This window comes from Vicia villosa, linkage group LG2 (assembly GCF_029867415.1).
Source record: "Vicia villosa cultivar HV-30 ecotype Madison, WI linkage group LG2, Vvil1.0, whole genome shotgun sequence".
Classification (NCBI taxonomy): domain Eukaryota; kingdom Viridiplantae; phylum Streptophyta; class Magnoliopsida; order Fabales; family Fabaceae; genus Vicia; species Vicia villosa.
Window position 1 is genome coordinate 132275324 of NC_081181.1, and position 21836 is coordinate 132297159.

The following is a 21836-nucleotide window of genomic DNA, read 5'->3' on the forward strand; positions in this document are numbered from 1 at the left end:
TCACTTGTGAAATCGGAACACTCACCATGACTCTTGCGACATCGAATGCTTCCCCTTTTGCAGTATGTTCATTAATACAAATAAACCTTCCCCAATTTTCAGCCAATGCAACAAAGAAAACTGAGTTCCAAACGTGAGTCGAGATGTCGTAGATACGAAACCATGCATCTCTACAATCATCTACCATACCTTCCTCCCACTTCTTAAATTTGGTGAACCAAGTCTTCCACCAAATTTCTCCTTTACTGATCAAATCCCTAATGAACCCCTCTTCCATCTCCTCTAGCATACAACAATTACCGTCGAAAGGAGTGACTTTAATCGCAAAAACACCCTCCATCTCCATATGTGTTTGAACATTATAAGCTGAACCCGGAATGCTAACCTTACCCATATACACCTTTTCCAACCTTTTTCTTTGAACGACATCCGATTGAAAGTTGAGTAGAACATTATGTGCCTCGTTAACCTTCGGAACCGTAGGATTGTTCACAACAGCCTCAACATACGATTTTGATGAGTTCCTACTAGATTCATCTCGAAACCCATCCTTAAACTTCTCGTCTTCTAACGGCGTTGCCCTACCCTGCATCCCCTTAGTTATACCACCCATCCTCCCTCCATCCCCAATTAAAGCCCTCCGAAATCTTGGAATGTTAACGTGAATTTTGCTGCCATCGATAATGATATTATCCAAACGGACTGCTAATAGCCTACTGTCTCCCACTTCGATAAACCTCGCAAAGCCGAACCGCTTACCAAACTTGTTTCTTCTGGGTGATATCGCGACCTCAACTACATGCCCTGAACAACCAAACAATTCAAAAAGATCCCTAGCAGTGTACGACTCAGGGAACTCGGAGACGTACAAAGATGTCACCACCTTATTCACAGAAATGAAATTCTGGTTCCTCCCCCAAATGGAAAGATATCCCATTGCACTCCATATCGCTTCAGATGGGTCACTTTAATCCATCCTCCTTCTGCATTTACCAAACACCTAAACGGAGCACAAACTCCACTCAAGACCGCCAAACTGAAAACAAAAAGCTTAAATCCGCAGTCAACCCTAAAAACAAAAGTTACAGTTAAACCCGTCGACAAAGTTTGTGATCCTAAAATCAGGAGTGTAAACTGAAATCAATGAGATAACGTAACCAGAGTTCGAAAGCCAACCAAAGATCCACCATAGACCAAGCTAGAAACCAAAAGAATGGGGTAAAAGTCGGAGAAGAAGATCAAATAAATTTGGTCCTAAAAAAAAGAAATATAGAAAAAAAAATCAAATTTTATTAAAATTAGGGTTAAATATGTTTTTGGTCCCTATAAATAAGTCAAAATCCAGTTTTAGTCCCTATAAAATTTTCATTCAAAGAATGGTCCTCTTAAATTTTTCCGTCTCCATTTTTAGTCCTTGCCGTCTATTTGCTCTAACGGAAGCAGACGTGGCACGCCACGTGTTACGCCACGTCACTAAAAGTCAACACTGTAAAAAAATATGTTAGATTGCGGGGGTTTTAAACCTCCCTAAATTTGATAGTTTTTTTTGAAAATTGTTACATTCCAATTTTTTCTTACCTACAAATATCAGTATTAATTGAAGTCTTCATTCATATATTCCCCTTCTTCACACTACAATAAAATAATAGATTAACTACCGAATTTTACTACAAATTATTTTTATAGTTGATTTTAAGTTAAAAAACATTTATTTAATTCTAATTATTTTTAAACTTGAAATAAAATAGATTATTATTGTATATTGTTTTGGTATTGATAAACATCTAAAATGGGCACAAAATATTAACTATTGTATTTTACTATAACTATGAGTAGCTTTTGGTTCTGCTGCAGCCATACACCATGACACCATTGTTCTTGATTGAACCAATACACTTTCTTAACCACCAATACACTCCCCACATTGTGATATTGGTTTTTTCACCAAGTGATGTTCATTGCTTCACGATGCTCTTTATTATATTCTTTTAAGAGTAATATGTGTCATCAAAATTTACATGATTCTTATATTGCTCGTAAGAAATTGTTGGTGGTACAATGCTACCTACACTTGTGGATAGGTTGATGGAGTTGCATTGTTTCATCAATTGTGAATTTTCAAATCCAGTCAAAGATATAAAGTGGTAGAATTTGCAGTGTCCTTCCTGCTGCCTATATATCTTTAATGTGCTCATTTCAAAGAGATCACTCACTTCCACAGATGGAAAAAACAAAAGTATTTCACTGTTTTATATACTTTAAGAACAATGAAGAGAAAGAAACAAATTTACCTATTGATTGTTTGTTTACTATAATGGGAGTTTGCATTAAAAATTCAATATTTTTTTCAACAGAGTGGGTGGCAAAAAGGAAATCATAAAAGTAGTGAACACTGCCAGAACACTACTGTCAGCGAAACAGATTCATATTTTTCCTTTTTGGTATGAAAGAGTAAACCTAAGACAATTTGTGTTTTACACTGATCACCAGCCTTGAAAGGCAAGAATCAAACTCCAAAAGTGGATTGGAGTGAAGTAAACCTCTCAGTATGGTTATGTTATCCTTGCTAAATGATTTCATTTTGCTTCATGTGCTAAATTTGCTTTGGTTTTGTCCTTGTTAGCTATAGTTTTTAACCAGAGTTTTGTGTCAAAGTTTAGTTGACATTCATCCAAGTTCCACAACAAATGGTAGGAAGAAAAAAGAAGTAGCATTTTAATATAAATATGAAGGGTTAGTTTGCATTTTTTTTTCCACCACACTAATTCTAATCTCTTGAGTGTATTGGGAGCTTCGGTTGTTATGTGCCTAGAGAAGATTTGCAATTTTGTTTCTATAAAAATTATAGATTGAGTAATAAAATATTGTTGTTTCTTTTGTAGACGTACTTTTGCTTGTGAGCATGAAAATTGACACATTTATGTACTCATCATTCTGCTAGAACCTTTATTGTTTTCTCTCAACTGAAAAGCTCGGGGAGTTTGTATTCCATTCTTTACATATATTTTTACAATAATCAGTAAATTCTTCATCCATTTTCATTAGCCGTTAATTCTGTTCTATAATTAAAACTTTGCTCTATCAAGATCATTCTTGAATGAGAATAACTACTCAAGAAAGGAACAAATTAACTCATTGAATATGAGAATAAGAGAATGATCAATCCTTAACTAACTGCATGAAGCTCAGTGATATAAAAATTACAATACACATGCCTACTGTAATCACCACGGCGGATAAATGATTTCTACACGTCCTGTATCTTTTGGGGAGATTAAAGCAATGCTACAACCTTCAGCAGAAGCTCTAGCTGTTCTTCCACTTCTATGAACATAAACCTAAAATTAAGAAATAAGTTTTATAAATGTACATACTTATGCGTATGTATGTGTATGAATAATAAATATATGGATGGAAGAAGCAAGGAGTTGGCTTATCTCTGCTGAATGTGGAAGCTGATAATGGACAACAGTTTTAATACTGGGTATATCAAGACCTCTTGCAGCAACATCTGTTGCAACAAGTATGCCATTTTCCTTTTCACGAAAGCGGTCCATGGCCTGCATTAAACAAGGTAGGAAACAACAATAAAATGACGGAACATTTACCTTCCTTCATAAATTCATCTCTTATTCTTTGATAAAAAAAAAACTAGTTTATACTCATGCAATTTTTTCTCTTATTCTTTGATAAAAAAAACATAATATTTTCTTCAAACTAGGGTATGATCTTTCTTTGTTTATGAAGCTTCTTCTATACATGCCATTTTTTTCAACTAGTTTATACTCATGCAACTTCTACTTCAAGGAGTATTCAAGAAGAATGAACTGAGAAACTGAAAGAGATCTAGCCTCTAGGGTTATTGAAATATGTTGATTTTTTTGGTTGAATTTGTTAATATTTTGATTCAGGTACTTGGATCAATTTGGCAAAACAAAAGTGCACACACCAATTTGTCCATTCTATGGCCACCCAAACCCCCCAGCACCATGTCCATGTCCATTAAGACAAGCTTGGGGAAGCCTTGATGCACTGATAGGTCGATTAAGAGCAGCTTTTGAAGAGAATGGAGGAAAACCAGACACAAATCCATTTGGTGCAAGAGCTATTAGGCTTTACCTTCGCGAAGTTCGTGATCTTCAATCAAAAGCAAGAGGTATAAGCTACGAGAAGAAGAAAAGAAAGCGTCCACCACAACAGCAACAACATCATCAGCATCAGCAGCAACAACAGCATCAGCATCAGCATCAACAGCTTCAACAATTGCCAATGCAATTGCCGCTTCATCTTTGTCACCACCAGCTTCCACCCCCAGGTGCAACTCAATAATTATGAATGTCTCTTCTCATATCATATTCCATGGAAAAAAGTTTCAATCTCTATATATCTCACATGTTTTATGCTGATGACATCCTTATCTTTTGTACTAGGAAACAGTCTAACATTTGTGTGCTTCAAAAGGTTTTTAGTGACTACTCAGTGGCTTCTGGTTAAAGATTTAATATGGGAAAATCTTGTATTTATGTTGGCTCCACTTCAAACTCTCAGTTGGACAACTGTTTACAACAATTTCTGGTAAAGAATTGCTAGTCCTCCAAATTCTTATATATTTGGTAATTTACAGGATCAACTAGATTGATCCTAGGACATGTGTCTAAGTGATGTTATATTTGTCACTAAATTCATACTAGATATCTACTTGTATTGACAAAGGTATTTAAGTTTAAAGGGAAAGGGCATAAGAGAAAAAGGAAAGTAAAAGAACATATGAAAGAGAAATAAAAATGTTAAATGTTTCGACTGTAATATGAAATAATTCAATGAAAGTATGTAAATGACTTGTATTAATAAAATGAAAATAACATTGAAAATGATACTGGTGTTACACGTACATTCTCAGCAAAACTCTTTCTCTTACGCTTGGTACTTGAGTATTTTTGAGTAATTTCTGTACAAATTAAACACACCAAATCCTAACATTAAGACTCCTATTTATACTAATTCGACCCTAATGGTATTTTCTTAACGAAATGTCACGTTGCTCCTTTGCATGTATTTTGATTTTCTGATGCTTCCACGCGTCCCTTTGGCTAAAACGAATTACTTCGGAATTCAAATATTCTCGCTCGAAGCTCTGGAACGCAACCAACGTGACTTATCGAAATATAGAAGACTTTTTTCCAGTGTAAGCTCCAACTCGACGTAGAGAAAAAGCTCTCATACGAAGAAACTTTTGAGAAATAGCTTTGCATGACCATTTCCTATTTTCTCTTTGAAACGCATCATCTAAAATACTTTGTCTCTGATTGTCGATTCTCCAGCTAACAAATTTCCCCCAATAAATGTCTATTTCGAATGAAATGCAGAAATGGGCATTTCTTGTCACTTCAGATTTCGACTATTTTGACCTTTCGGTTTTCCATAAATTCAATGACGTCATAGTAATCATGACGTTTCTTTCAAAAATTCTCATTAAGACGTGCGCCATTAAGGTGATAATTACTCTTAATAAGTAGGAGTGAGGCTGAAACTATCAACCGCCTGAACGATCAATCACCATCGAACGCGTGTCCCACTAATCTGTAATCATAAAACTTTCAGAATTGCAAAGATCAATTCTTACTTCTATAAATAACGACTTCTGTCACTTTAAAAACATTTCCTCTTGCTCTCTCAGAAACAACAACATTCTGATATCTTCTTCCTCACACACCCATTCACCAAACTTGCATTTTTCGAATGAAATGCAGAAATGGGCATTTCTTGTCACTTCAGATTTTAACTATTTTGACCTTTCGGTTTTCCATAAATTCAATGACGTCATAGTAATCATGACGTTTCTTTCAAAAAGTCTCATCAAGACGTGCGCCATTAAGGTGATAATTACTCCTAATAAGTAGGACTGAGGCTAAAACTGTCAACCGCCTGAACGATCAATCACCATCGAACGCGTGTCCCACTAATCTGTAATCATAAAACTTTCAGAATTGCAAAGATCAATTATTACTTCTATAAATAACGACTTCTGTCACGTTAAAAATGTTTCCTCTTGCTCTCTCAAAAACAACAACATTCTGATATCTTCTTCCTCACACACCCATTCACCAAACTTGCATTTTTCTAACAAACTTTAACCTCAAATGGCTTCTGCTGATCAAAAGCTTAAGCAAACACAACTTGATGATGCTTCTCAACCAACCCTAAAGATATCAAGGCCGGTTCAAGTAGGAAATCAAGAGTACGTACCAGAGCCTCCATACCTTGAAGAGAAACGCGGAATCTATGCTTCTCAGGTATTAATCCCTCTTGAAATTGTTGGTGAAACATACGCATTTATGGGTCCAATCTCTGACCCTAATGTGAATGTGAATTCTGAATTCTTTCCCAGCTATCATAGGTCTAGGCCTATTGTAAGCAAAAACAAAGTAGATGACAAAGGGAAACCTATTTTAGTTGAAACTACGGAAGTTCGACAAAACTAAGCTATGTCTTCGACGGAAGCTTTAGTAGCTCAGGAAACCATTCAATTAGAATATATGACAAACACCCTTAAGGTGTTTCGATCTATCCCTCTAGCGAAAGATCCTGAACCCTATTATGCTTGGTTAGAGAAGGTTGAGGCGAAGAAGTCTCAATTCTGGAAAGACTTGGGAATTTATGATTTAATTCAGCTGTCAAAAATTGGACTTGAATATAATCAACCTATGTTGGCAGAGTTTTTGTATTTCTGGGACGCTTCTCACAACACTTTCCACCTTCCATGCGGAATGGTTACACCCACACTCTTCGATATGGCTCCCATTACTGGGTTTCGCCCAATTGGAGAAGATTTTGACCCCAACTATATGGATGTGGATACCATTAAGTTTTAGTGCGAAACACCATAATAAGGATAGTGCTAACGTCTCCAACGAAGAACATGTTGCCTTCCTGGAACTCTGGCTGTCGAGATGTGTCTTTTGTTCAAGGTCTATACAAGTGGCGAAGAGATACTTAGCCATGGAGAACCAACTCAACTCTGGTAGGAATGTTGACTTGAGCCAGATGATTCTCAGATATCTTTATGAGTCCTTTGGCGAATCTGCAGATCTCTTGAAGGCTTATAAAGCAGGAACTTCTCTATTGTTTATTGGGCCCTTTTGGTTACTTCAGTTGTGGTTAAACGCCACATTCAAAGCTGCTTTACCAAAAAAGGGTTTTGTCGACGAAGATGATGAAGATATCAAAAACAGAATGGTCGAAGGAACCATATTGGCGTATTTGAATTCCCAAAACGAAGGAGGACAGTTGCCTGAAGCCTTTCGATCTTATATGATGACGTTCACCAAACGTTATAATTTTACTCCCTCGATGGATCCTTTCGCTGAAATAAACATAGGCCAAGAATGGTTCACTCGAGAGTTCCCTGCTCCCATTCCAGAACACCAAGCTGAATTGATGGCTATTTGGGGAGAATTCTTAACCCCCAATATGCGACCTCACAGATAGATGACTACGAAGAGCCATTATCATCTTCTGAGTTACCAAACCAATCTGGTTTCGAGATAGTTTTGTCTCATTCAAATCAAGCCAAAGTCCATGTATGAGAAGAAGAGCCATATGTGTATTCATTATATGTTTTCGACTAAAGAAAGCTTTCAAATCAAGGACTGCTAGATACATTGGGATTATTTCTCTCACACCCGTCTCCTTCAAGACTTCCTTCAATTGTACCCAAGAGTTTTCTACGTGGCGGTCCAGTTATTACGACAAGGAAATCTTTGACGTACCTACCCTTTTGAAACAACTAATTACAGCTTTTGCTTCTACGCAGAAGCGCTTCAAAAAAGGTACTACGACGCATATCAAGGAAATTCAAGCGTTTCAGAAATATTTCAAAACTACCTACAGACCAGATGATCTTAGTCGAACCATTCGCGGAGCAGCTTTTACCTTACATGAAAACTTTTCTAAAAAATTGGAGAGTCTGAAATTGCCTTCTGACGTTCATCCTGAACAACATTATGAAACGACTTTCAAACTGTATTCTCCAAAATTCCCTCGACTACTGAGTGCTCACTTTGGTGTGGCTTTAAGTCCTCTGTTCCCAGACTGGTTCGTCTGTGAGGATGCTGTAAAAATTCTTCGCGAGGAGTCCAAAAAAAGTACCGACCAAGTGGTTTCGACTAAGCACACTTTGGACAGTTTCCAAGGACATATTCATATTGGCCTCGAACACTTTCGTGTTCTAACTCCGATACCTGAAGGTGTGGAACAGGAGAATATTTCAATTCCGCTATTCTTTTATGTCTCTCTTGGATCTACTGTATTAACCTTTTGCTTTCTTTGTTTGACTTCAGTTATTGATCAAAGACAATTCATCAAAGACAAGGCGACTACTGCTCGAAGAACTGCTACTACTTCTAAAGACAAGAAATCTAGTGAAGACACCAACACCAGCAAATTCGAACATGTGGTAATCATTTGACTCTTTATCTGCACATCTCAATCTATTATTGCAAATACTAACATCTCTTATTTCAGACTGCTCGAAAACCTCCCTCAACTCCAAAAATAAAAGCCACGCAGGAAAGCATACAGCTTGAGTCTGACCCTAAAGACATATCTCCTACACAGTCAAAACTGATCATCAGGAAGAAACACAAGACTTCGATTCATGTGGCTCACGAGAAAACCTCTATAACATCGAAGCCTGATGTTTCGATTACCTAGAAAATCCTAGAGGTGCAACCTCTGAGGACTGTTGGGACTGCAACGATTGTTGAAAGTCATAACTCTGGCCCAGATAATACTAATCCCAAGGTAAACCAAGATTTTCATCATATAGGCTTTTGGCTTGCTTTCGATTCTAGTGACTCATGTTGTTTCACTTGTGTAGGATGATGTTGCTGGAACTGCTACCTCAAGCCTAAAACTTGACAAACCTACAAGTACAAATTCTCGTTCGATTCCTCTTTTATCTACCAAAGGATCTTTCAAAGGGTCAAATAGCGAACTTAGCGACTTTTTCTTTGTAATGCCCTCTCAAGGAGCAATACTTCAACCTAATCCTCCTCCACAGACTTCAACAGATTCAGATACTGAGAGTGACGAAGTATTGAAAAATAATCTAAAAATTTGACTTCGTCGAACCGACACCCAAATATGATTCGTCTCCTGAAATCCCACCTCAAGGACAAGATGATGAAATGGAAGAAGACCAGCACTTGTCGAACATAGATGAAGGTGACGAACAATCTGACGGGGACGAAGAAGATAAACTAGTAAAAGAAGATGAACCCTTCAGCGAGGCTTCGAACAAACTAGAGGGGGAAGACAAATCGAAGTAACTTTTCGGGACGGACACACACCCTACAACTACCTCAACTACTGCTTCTCGAAACTTTTCCCAGGCTGAACTTGCTGATCTCAAGGCAACAAACCCTGTAAGTTTTCTTAAGGCCATGATGAATGCGAGGAGTAGTTCTTCTGAGAAAGGTGGGACATCTTCAACAATTTCTGGGGGTAAGCCTGTGGAGAAAGCTAGCAAAAGTCTCCTTCGTCAAATTAAGGAAAAGGTGTTTAACATCAACTTAATTCAAGCTATAAATGATAATGTCAATATCTATTTTGGACTTAAGGATTTGCTGAAGAAAGTTGATGTATTGAGTGTTTCTGGAGAAGTTTCCAAAGTAATGATAGCATTGAGATTCTTGATCGATCAGCTCCAAGCAGATCAACTTCACAAACAAGATACTCTTAATAAGATCACTATTATAGTGAATGCTCATTCTTCCTCATGGGATGCTGCTAATGCTTCTAGCATCAAAGTTGAAGATGTGGAAACCCAACGCTCAAAGTATGAAGAGGAATACAAAACTTGTGAACAAAATATCGTCGAATGGGAATAGTAAATCGAACGAATGAAGCAACAGATAAAAGCTGGGAAGGATTGTCAGGATGAGATCTGCAAAGTCGATAGCCAAGAATTAATTGAAGACATTCAAGCTAGAATTTAACATATCGAAAAGGCCTAACAATTGGAGACCGAGATCAAAGAGTTGAAGAGGCAACAAAGTGTGATCGAGTGTCGCTTGGCCGTATCTGCTTCTCAATATGCTTAGATGAAAGCTTTCCTCCCTGCTGACTTTAATGTTTGACTGTTTTTGTAATAGCTTTGAATCTCCATTTTGATTACTATGAATTTTTTTTTGTACCATTTCCCAGCTTTATGTTTTGGCAATGATCATGGATTTTTTGTTTAACTTTTAATTTGGGTTGTATACTATTAAGACAGCGCCATTTTGGCATGTTCCATTTGAATATTACCATTTTGGATTCCTATGTGCTTGACTTTGTATGTTACTCTGTCAAAATTTTAATTTCTTGAAGACAAGTGTTGCACCCTCAAATTTTCCCTCCCACATTCAATACAATTAGTTTCAAATTCACAAGCTCATTGGTGGCTCTAGACTACACATGAGTTGGGCAAACCCATACTTCTCCTAAACAACAAACCTCTAACTAGGGTTTTGAATTTTCCCAAGGTAATTGGACTTCTAAGACTTCAAGTGGACTCCATGGTGTCTCATATGATGTGAAGTTCCAGGCCTTGAATCATAAGTTTGATCAGTCAGTTGACCAATAGTCAACTGTATCAGGCAAAAAGTCTATTGTGGTTAACATACAGTCAAAAGTCATGATTTTTGGTCAACATCAATCATTTGAAGTCACATTCATCATTTTATAAAGGATTGATCATGATTCATCAATAAAAGCTCAAATATCATCAAAAACCAAAGTTTCTTAATTAGGGTTTTTTAAGGCAAAAGTCAACTAAACTTTGACCAGCAATAACTTTCACATAATTTATCATAAATTTCTCAACCAAACCTTATTTTGAAGGAAATTCAATTCTCTACAACTTTGTCTAACTAAGGGCTTAGCCAAAGATGCTTCATTTGAAAGATATAGACCAAAACATTATAGTTATTTCTAAAAGTCTACAAAAAGCCATTTTTTGTCAGGGCCAATATCTTCAAAATGAAATCTTCAAATGCAAAAAATCTTCCAAAGGGGATTGTAGAGGACATCTTGATCTTTTCAAAAAGTACAAGATCATTTCCATATGATAAAAATTGAGAGAGTTATTGTTGTTAGAAGTTGGGTAAATTTTGGAAAAGGCATGAAACCCTAAGTGAGGAATTTTGATTTTTTGGGTAATGGGCCTTTATTTTTGAGTTATGAACGTGATGAGGATCCCATAAAAGGCCCATAGACCCATTTATCTTTATTTCATGATTTTTATTTTTTTTATTTTAAATTTATCCATTTAAATTCAAATAAAATCAAATAAAAACATAATTAAAGTATAAAAAAATCATATAATCATTTTCCAAATATCTTGATCAATCCCTAATCAATCCAAGGGCCACTAACACGTGAGAAAGAGGCTTAAAATAGATTGGACCTAAAATTGGAAAGATTTCATACAAAAATCAAATCAAATTTTCTTCCAATCAAAACATGATTTCCTTCCAATTCTTTCAACCCTAATTCACTCCTCCATATAACCACAACTCATTCAACATTAGAGGACACGAAACCCTAGTCTCAAGAAGCAACCCTAAACTCACAAAAAATTCTCAAAATTAGGGCACAAGAAAAAATTGTTTTCAACAAGATTCAGGGCCTCCCATTCATTACATTCAACTTCTAAGAGATTATAAGGTAGGTCTAGGTAGTCTTTAAGCCATGATCACGTCTGAAAATCACATGTCATAATCACCAACTTCATACATATTCTTGAATTTTCGTATCTCGTGTTTTAATCCATTTCAATGTAAACTAATGGTTTGTTTAGGTTCCTGACACTATTTAGAAGGCATCTGGATCATTAGAACAAAGCTTTGACGCAAGAACATGAATCTACCATTGTTAGGGCATAAAGAGTTGTGAGCTTTGAACCATATAATCCATGGGATTTTAAGCCAAACTAATGCCATTTTTGAACTCATGGCGAAATTTTAAGCAAGATAGGGCTTTCCTTTGTTTGATTTGATGCGTTTTTTTGCAGGTTTGAATTTCCAGGATTTACTACAAACAAACTGTAGCAAAACCATAGCAAATTTATGGTAAATTCGTAGCAAATTCTGGGTAAGAAAAAAGAAGAGGACGATGACACCAAGAGAAGTAAGCCCAAAAAAAAACACAAGAATTGTTAGACCAAACGACACGACACTTGGTCGGACAAGACCGACTCGCTCTGATACCACTAATGTAACACCCCAATTCTACCCAGGCATATAGGTACAAATATCAGAGTATAAAAATTAAATTCATAAAAACAATTAGGGCGTTACACTTAAGTAACCACATAACCAAACATAACATACTCGCAAAAGATGCGTAACACAAATAATCAAAGAGGACGGATACACATAAACACCTGAATGTATTCATACTTATATATATGCATCGGTAAACAAAATATCCACAACATTCCTCCAAAATACACCGTATGAGAAGGTATCCAAAATACATAATACGAATGCATCTAAAGGATCAAATATACATCAAAAGGATCCTATAAGCATTATCTACAAAATAAGTGTTCGATCCCCCCTAGGTGTTACGTATCACGAGCGGACGACACCAAAACGGACGACTACAAAGAGAGCACCTACACTTACGGATCACCTGCACATTACCCACGAGTAGGTAACATTAAGGCAGAAGGGTGAGAATATAATTCATAATGAAAGCATGATCAATATAGTAATGCCCACAAATATCATTAAGAATCATATAACAAGATAATCCAATAAGTCAACCACAGTCAATATATAAGTAATGCGGTACATGAATGATAACATAAATTATAAAGACTGACGATGATGAATGAGACTCGACTATGCGTATGCATGTGGTACCAAATCCGGAGTAAAACTCCTCCTTGTCATTATGACAAATACACCTGCCAAGCATTATGCTGGGACTTTATTCCACTCAGGAAGCCCGCAGGCTGTCGTCATCGAGCATTTAGCTCCCACTGATGACCTCTTGCCACTCAGGCTAATATACCGTTACCGAGCATTAAGCCCCTACTGGTAACCAATGCCCGCAGGCCATCTGTTAACAGCATTCCGCCATTAACGTATTGAAATGTTATGTTGTGCATACAAACGACTCGATTACATAACAACAACAACAATAATATAACTCGGTCACATATCCACATCACACCGGTTATATTAATTCACACGAATACATCATCAAAATTGCCACTCAGGCGTTCATATTCACACAGCACACATATATCGTCAAAACATACTTGATTAGCAAATATCATTTCACAAAATACATTTATGAAAAATCATTCAACCACCAACACACTCCTCTTTATCATAAAGCATACTCAAGGGTTCTCATAATACTTCAAACGGCGCGTAGAAACGACCTACGGTTCAAAAGATACAACAAAACGAAGTTTGGAAAACAAAAATTTCGCACAGTCCGCTTGAGCTCCGCTCAGCGGACCCAGACAGGAAATCATCAAACAAAAATACAGAACCTCCGCTCAGCGGACCTTCACATAGATTTTCCTGCAAAAGGACCTCCGCTCAGCGGACCCCCTCCGCTCAGCGGACCTGCGTAAACCTAGAAAAATCAGTTCTGCTACAGACCTGCAAAATCCCATCCAATCCTCTCAAAACCTCAAATAAGCTTCCCTACACATCCTACACAACCCATACATGCCATATATTCACTCTATCAATCAATGATCCATGGCTCACTCACTAAATGTCAATAACCTAACAATTTCTTCATGAGCAAGAAAACATGGAGAAATGAAAAACAAACATGATCCATGGGAATATCTATCATCATAGTACACATACACACCACAAAATCAAGTTTATAACTTCAAAGCTCACAAAACACCCAATTTACCATTGTTGATCAAGCTTAGAAAAGAGCAAGAACAAGAACAAAACACACAAAACTATAAGAACCATACAATCAAGATAAACTAGATTCATCCCCCTTACCTTGGTTAGATTCTTGGCTCTAGCTTGGTTTGGATTCCTACACTTCCCTTCTTCTCTTTGTTTTTCTCTTCTTTCTCTTCTCTTCACAAGCTCTCTTTCTTTCTTTCCCAAAATATCTCAAAATATCTCTTTTTCTCTCTATATCTTTTTCTATTTCTCTACTTCTCATTATCCCCCACTCAACTTTCATAAATTCTAATTTTGGCCCAAATGTTACTAAACATTAATTCTAACCAATTAACACCCAAAACATAATAATTACACACATGGAAAGTAATAAGTAAAATATTAACATAATTAATATTTACCGACTGACTCGACTCAAAAACGGTAAAATTAGGGAAATGTAGCAAACATCACAATTAATCTGAAAAACACATTTATGGGCGTTACAAGTGTAAGGGCCTGGGTTCGAACCCTACCCTTGACACTTTATTTTTTTTACAATTGAATGTTATAGTTTGCTCACAGATCTGATGCTCTCACCTCACGCATGACCATGATGCGCTTTCAATTCTGAGCCCTTGGATCTCCACTGAAATTAGATCTGAAGGATCACACGCATTCCACACCATGGAACCTCAGAGATCCATCACACTGGATCAGTTGCAAGAGCTATGGGCTTTCTCTTATTGGGCCTGACTTCTTGTTCTTAACATCCCTCCATTGTTTGCAGTACAGACCTATTTATTTTCTTTTTCCTTCTTTATTTTTATTTCTTCTTTTAAATTTATTTTTTACTAACTTTTTTTTAATTAACTTTTTTTATTAACCATAAAGTACCAAAAAAAAATAGGTTTTTAGGTTTTAATTAATTTAGTAATTAGGTTTTTTTTATTATTTTTTTCATTTAATAACCATAAAAATCAACAAAAAACACAAAAAATATTTGTTTCTCCTTCAATTTGATTTTATCACTAAACATAATTTTAATTAACTTAATAAATTAGGATTTGGGCTAATTTTAGGGTAAAATTAATTAGACCTTAGTTTTAGTTAATTATTTTAATTAATTAGGCTAGTTAGTGTATATAATTAATTAGGATTAATTTTAATTTAATAATTAGTTAGTATTTAGGTTAAAAATAGGTTTTAATTAATTTTAGCTTTGATTTATTTTCAAACCCTAATTTCCTTCTCTCCTAAACCTCAAAAACTTCTCGATTCTTGATTTTTAGTTGCGCATTTTTTATATATATAATTGTAACTGTACATGGATTGTAATAACCTTAAATGGTTTTTATTTTCCGCACCTCTTTTATTGTTGGGTTTATAATTGTATCACTCCCAAGGCCATGTAATAGTAACTAGGGCCCTATTTCTGTCTTTACTTTCTGCACCATATAAACTGCTTAGATGAATGTTTAATAGGATTGTATGGCAAGATAACAACTGAACATAGCTCACTAACTTCAAGATAAATAACTGAAAACAACACACTCCTTTTTCCTATTCACACACTCATCTTTAGGGTATCCCCTCTTTGTTGCCTTTCGATTATAATGGTCAAGTCCCTCGAGCGTAGGGATATCTTAGCAAATGTTGCCAACAATTCAAATCATCATAGTCCCTCCGATATAAAAATCACAGTCCCTTGGAGTTGCCAACGAGAAAATGATCTTGTCCCTCGAAGACGCTACGATAAAACGATGATAGTCCCTTCAAATTGCTAAGTTATCTTTACATGTTGCCTTCTATGACCATTCGATGACCCTTAGATGCCCCTTCACATCCAATATATAGGACTAACTACCCATAAATGGTATGGATAATACTATCACTCATGAAAAGTAATAAGTACAAGAAAGATCTTATAAACTAAGGGTAAGTAACTCTTAAATGCTTGCTCACAACAATTCAAACCAATGCTTTTTACACCTCACTCTTTTTCAAAATATTTTCAGAAACACTTTGCATACATTTGTACAAGAATCATTGAAAAGTATGTCTTACTAATGGAACTCTAAATTTTTTCTAAACACACACTTCTCTTATATTTTCTTGCCAATAATCTCTGCCTGGACCCACCTATCAGTAGGGACTTCAGCGGGCAGCTTAAAGGTAACCCTCTTGTTTACTTTAGGATGAGGGCTATCTTACCTTCTTGGGATCTCTCTCTTATCGAAAGTGAAGGTATTCGGGTTTGAAACATGTTGATTCCATCCATAAACATATGGGATCCTTTCGAACATTTCAAACATCTCTCTATCATATGCAGCGCCACACCTGGGGCATAAAAAACACTCTGTCTCAGCCTTGTGACAACGCACTAGGAAACTCAGTAGGCTTTCTCCTGGCTTAGGGTAAACTTTCAACCACTGACATTCTTACCTCCAGTTGCCCTGAGTTTTGACTTGTTGGTCTTTCTCATATGCTTAAGCGATCCTTCGATTCAGCATGATATTGCACCTGGGACATAGCAACATCCCAACATTTCAACTGTTCCACCTCCATAAATAGTCACGTAGACTTTCGTCAGCTTTTGGGTAACCGAAGCTCGCCTGTTCTCTTTCCAGTTTGAGACACTTCTCGACTTTTTCCATTTCCAAACTTGGCTGGTTAAGGTCCACCATGTTCACAGCTAGGCTAGGACCCTCAGCGATCCTCACCTTTTCGAATTTGATTCTAAGGCCTTCAATAGCCTCAGTCATCCCGACCATAGAGCCCTCAGTAGCCCTTAGTTTGGGAGTACCTGCAGGTAACTCTTCGACAGGGGTGTTGAAAGGAGATATGTTGGTGAGGCTTTCAGTAGCCTGCTCTCAGACCATGATGGATTCCTCGACTCCCTTGGTTTCGTCTTCTTCGAATCCGACAATGTCCACCATGTTGACATCGACAGATTCAGCATAGTTGGTCTCGACAATGTTGAGGGGGTCTACGTCGACCTTCATGTGGCTTTTGGATTTCTCGCCAAACTTCAACCTTCCCTCTTTGATAGCATTTTGAATAAGATCCCTGAAAAGAAAACATTGTGAGGTTTTGTGGCCTAAGAAGTTATGATATTTACGAAAGCCTCTTTTCTTTCGCTGTTCGATCGGAGGAATTTTAACATAAGGAGGCACTATCATTTGACCATCTTTTACAAGTAAATAAAAAATTTCATCACATTTGGTGACATCAGATGTGCAGGTTTTCTTAGGGAATTTATCACTTTTCTCTGTCTCGACAAAATTGCAGCCATTAGATGGCGTGAGCATTTTACAAGAATATGGGGTGCTTCTTTCAATTCCGCCAAATCTACTTCGAATTCTTTAAAGCTATCGAAGAGTTTTGTTACCTCTTCTTCGATCTCGACATAAGCTACCCTTTCCTTTTTATGATTCTTACTTGCTCTAGTCTTTTCAGCTTTCAATCGTTCGACTTGTCGAACTCTATCTGCTAATTGGGTCATATCTCTTAGATATTTGGTATCTAGTTTCTTTCAAATAGAATAATCTAGCCCACCAGCGGCCATTTCTACTAATTCGTGTTCAGGAACTACTATAAAGCACCTGGATTTCAATAGACGAGACCTATTTAGATAGTCATCTATTGGTTCAGTGAATTTTTTCTTAATGCTGGCCAATTCTTTAAGACTTATCTTAGTTTGTCCCATGTAGAATTGTTCATGAAACAACCTCTCTATTCGAGTCCATGTATCTATAGAATTTGGTGGCAATGTAGTAAACCACGTAAAAGCATTCTTTGATAAGGAACTAGGGAAATATTTTATCCTTAGAGTTTCACTATTGGCTAAATCCCCTGCCTCAGTCAAATATCTCGCTACATGTTTGATAGTAGATTCACTAGTGTCTCCTGAGAATTTTTTAATTTTGGGAATTTGCAACCCCTTGTTACGGTTTGGAGAACATACTCTGTCGGAGGGGAGGTAGAATTTGGTCTCCTAAAGCCTGTGTTTAGACCATTTTATGCCATGATTTTTCGATCATGGTAGTCAGATTATTTTCCACCAGCATGTTATCCTGCCTAATTCTATGAATCTCTTCGTCTGCAATTTGATCTTTGTTAATCATTACTACCCTTCTGGGTTGTTCTTCAAGGATTTCATGTAGAATCCCCTGTTGTTCAACCATTGCCCCCATATCCCTTTCGACGGCTTCCTGTCTGGGTGGTCGAACCTAATTAATGGTTGGTTTTTCCTCCTGAATTGCTAATTGGTCTTACCTACGTCGACCAGGTGGTTGAGGGACCCCAAAAAAATTTGCTATGCGCTGACAGTTGCTGATAGGATTGGGTATTTTTTTGGTTAGTTCTATTGACATTTTGGATCAAAGGAGGGAAAATGGTATTCATTTCTCGGGCAAGCACTCTTACCATGTCATGGTTACTAGCGTCCATTTGTTGCCTAAATGTTGTCTGATTATTAGTTGTAAGTATAGGTAATTAGTTCGACAAACCTTGGTTCTGGGTACTTCGTCCCACATGGTTCATACCATAACCAAAATTTTGTATTGGCGAAAAAGTTATCATGGCAGGCTGCGTGTATGTAGATGTACTATTTTATAATCCTGACACAAAGGAGGTTGGCATCCCGTATTGGGGTTGGTCCCTCCAAGGCCTGGGGTTTTCGAACCCTGGTGGACTAGGGGTCGTAGGTTGGGCTTGATTTCCAATATATGTCAATACATGTCCATTTTGTGTATTGAAGGAATCTCTGTCGCACTTACAAAGATAGGCATGGTTGTCGAATTACTTGTGGGCATGGACCCTGTGGATACAGGTATAGAACTATTTGTGGCCATAGATCCTGTTGATATGGGCATGGCCTGTGAACCAGGGATTGCAGTCGACGCATTCGTCGAACTCGCAACGACTGTGACTGATCCTTGTGAAGGATTTTGTCCCCCTCCATCATTGGTAGTATTAACCATCTTTCTAGTATATTTTCTTTTGGGTACTGGTTGGTTATTGTTGGCTATCTTACCACTCCTAAGGTTCATACAATAATGGCAAAGATAAATTCACAAAAGAAACAACAAAAGACCCAATTTTGAAGAAACAAAAACAATGTGTGATAAAACATTTCGACACCGTCCCGCTGGGATGCCAATTTGTTTACAGTGATTTCGGGTATACAACCGCTAGTCCTCCAAATTCTTATATATATTTGGTAACTTACATGATCGACTAGATTGATCCTAGGACATGTGTCTAAGTGATGTTATATTTGTGACTAAATTCATACTGGGTATCTACTTGTATTGACAAAGGTATGTAAGTTTAAAGGGAAAGAACATAAAAGAAAAAGGAAAGTAAAAGAACATATGAAAGAGAAGTAAAAACGTTAAAAGCTTCGACTGTAATATGAAATAATTTGATGAAAATATGTAAATGACTTGTATTAATAAAATGAAAATAACATTGAAAATGATATTGTGTTACACGTACATTCTCAGCAAAACTCTTTCTCTTACGTTTGGTACTTGAGTATTTTTGAGTAATTTCTGTACCGAAGCTTCGGAAATATTCCTGCTCGAAGCTTCGGAACGCAACCAACGTGACTTATCGAAATATATATCTTTCGAACTATCCTCGATCCTTATTTTCAAGACTTCGAAGACTTTTTCCGGTGTAAGCTCCAAGTCGACGTAGAGAAAAAACTCATACGAAGAAACTTTTGAGGAATGGCTTTGCATGACCATTTCCTATTTTCTCTTCAAAACACATCATCTAAAATACTTTGTCTCCGATTGTCGAAATCTCCACCTAACAACAACATCATCGCCACCATGGGTTTCATGAAAGGTTCATTGCCTTTCACTTATTTAGGCCTTCTTTTCTTCAAAAGGAGAGCTAAATCCATTCAATTGTCGCCCTTAACGGACAATTTTGTTAAACCTTTCTTCGAGAAAAGGATCTCTTATCTCGATTGCGGGTCGTCTAATTCTTGTGTAGTCTATTATTCATGGTATGATCTCGTACTCCTAAAACACTTATTCATGGCTAGGGATGGCATGCAGACCAAACCCGTGGGACTCACCCGCACTCCAATCCGAGTCAATTGGGTTTAGATGCGGATTTTGGTAGTTTGAAACCCGCAACTGAAACCTCAAATGACACCCACTTAGACATTAAATTACATGATTACATAATAAATAAATAAATGTAATGTTGAGGTTGAAAAGTGGTAGGAAAATTGATGAAAAATATTAAGTGCAGAGTCATAATCATCATATTTATTTTCTCGACATTATGGACTGTTATGAATTTGAAAAATACTGTCTATTTTTCATTTTTTTAATTCCAACTAAACACACCTTATTTTTTCATCCCTATAAATACATTTGTTATTAACCCTTAAATTCATAAACACTATTTTTTACCATCTCGTTTTTAGCCATTTCTTCGAAGAACATTGTTTTCAAAGCCAAGCCATTTCCTCGGATAAGCCATTTCCTCGAACAATAGTTTTTAAAGTCGAGCCTCTTTCAAAGTCGAGACTCAGACAATAGTTTTCAAAGTCGAGACTCAGACAATAGTTTTCAAAGTCGAGACTCAAACAATAGAGTTGAGACTCAAACAATAGTTTTATTATTTTCAAAGTCGAGACTCAAACAATAGAGTCGAGACTCAAACAATAGAGTCGAGACTCAAACAATAGAGTCGAGACTCAAACAATAGAGTCGAGACTCAAACAATAGAGTCGAGACTCAAACAATAGTTTTATAGTTTTCAAAGTCGAGACTCGGACAATAGTTTTCAAAGTCGATGCTCAGACAATAGTTTTCAAAGTCGATGCTCAGACAATAGTTTTCAAAGTCGAACCCCTCCCATTTTTAAATCGACCCCTCCCATTTTTTATTGGATTTGGGTTAATATCTTTTATTTTTATTATATAAGTTCTTATTCAAAAATAAATTTAATAATATTATTTAATAACTTTATAATATTTATGAATCAGAAAAAATAAACTAAATTAAATATTTTTCATTTTACAAATTAATAACCATTTATATTAATTAAAATATTCTAGACTTTTAATTTGAAAATTTCTAAACAATATCAGCACATTAAAAATAATATATCAATCGACATTGCAACACCTTCAAATAGAAAAATCAAAAATATAGTTAAACTTTATATCAATCGACATTGCAACACCTTCAAATAGAAAAATCAAAAATAAAGTTAAACTTTAATAGTAAGACGATATATTTTACTTTAAAATAAAAAATTTATGTACTTGCATGAGGCACAACGAAACTCCCCCAGCAAAATATATTAAAAAATAAATTAGTCTACACTTATTTTTGTAGTGTTAATTTAACAAAGATGGAGAATTAGTTTTCAAACTTAAAAATAATAAGTGCAATTTTTTAAAAAATAAATTTCAAAAATTATTGACGATACATCAAAAACAATAAATCTAAACAACACTAGAAATTAAAAAATTATATAATAAAAATTATAACTGATAAGGGAAGAAAGCTCAGATAGATGTGGAAGATTCAATTCCCAGGCCTTACATAAAAGCCTCATAATGAGCTGGGATACACATTATCATCACAGCAACGAAAGCAGAAACTGAGATCAGTGTTTGAAAACAAAACAAAAAACCTACAAAGCTAATCGATGAACCAATGAATATCTTTAACCAAAGAAACACAGTAGAGAAAATCAAAGAGGAAGGAATTTAAAAACCTCTCAACTATGATTTCCTTGATTAAAAATATGCAATTGCTCAGAGGGGAAAAATGTGAAAACAAAGTAAAACAAAGGTGAGAAGAAAGATCGGCCGCTTAGCTTATGAAATTGTTGGACTTGTGGGATTATATACAACGGAACAGTTGCTAGGGTTACATAAAA

The 21836-nt window shown here is 36.2% G+C and overlaps 1 protein-coding gene and 1 non-coding gene across 2 annotated transcripts; one reads left to right on the forward strand and one right to left on the reverse strand.

Moving 5' to 3' along the window:
* The first annotated feature begins 3461 nt into the window (after window positions 1-3461).
* LOC131650048 (protein LIGHT-DEPENDENT SHORT HYPOCOTYLS 3-like) lies at window positions 3462-4329 on the forward strand. Its single transcript, XM_058919790.1, has 2 exons — window positions 3462-3523; window positions 3912-4329. The coding sequence occupies exons 1-2, from the start codon at window positions 3462-3464 to the stop codon at window positions 4327-4329; spliced, it is 480 nt and encodes a 159-aa protein (XP_058775773.1).
* Window positions 4330-21451: 17122 nt separating this feature from the next.
* On the reverse strand, window positions 21452-21547 carry LOC131654477 (small nucleolar RNA snoR69Y). Its single transcript, XR_009299508.1, has one exon. It is a non-coding gene; the product is annotated as a small nucleolar RNA snoR69Y (small nucleolar RNA).
* Between the last annotated feature and the right edge of the window lie 289 nt (window positions 21548-21836).

Bases quoted from the DNA above. Each gene is read 5' to 3' on its own strand.
- LOC131650048 (XM_058919790.1), top strand. From the start codon at position 3,462: ATGGACAACAGTTTTAATACTGGGTATATCAAGACCTCTTGCAGCAAC. The intron at 3,524-3,911 runs GTATGCCATTTT...ATTTTGATTCAG, and splicing joins AGCAACATCTGTTGCAACAA to GTACTTGGATCAATTTGGCA.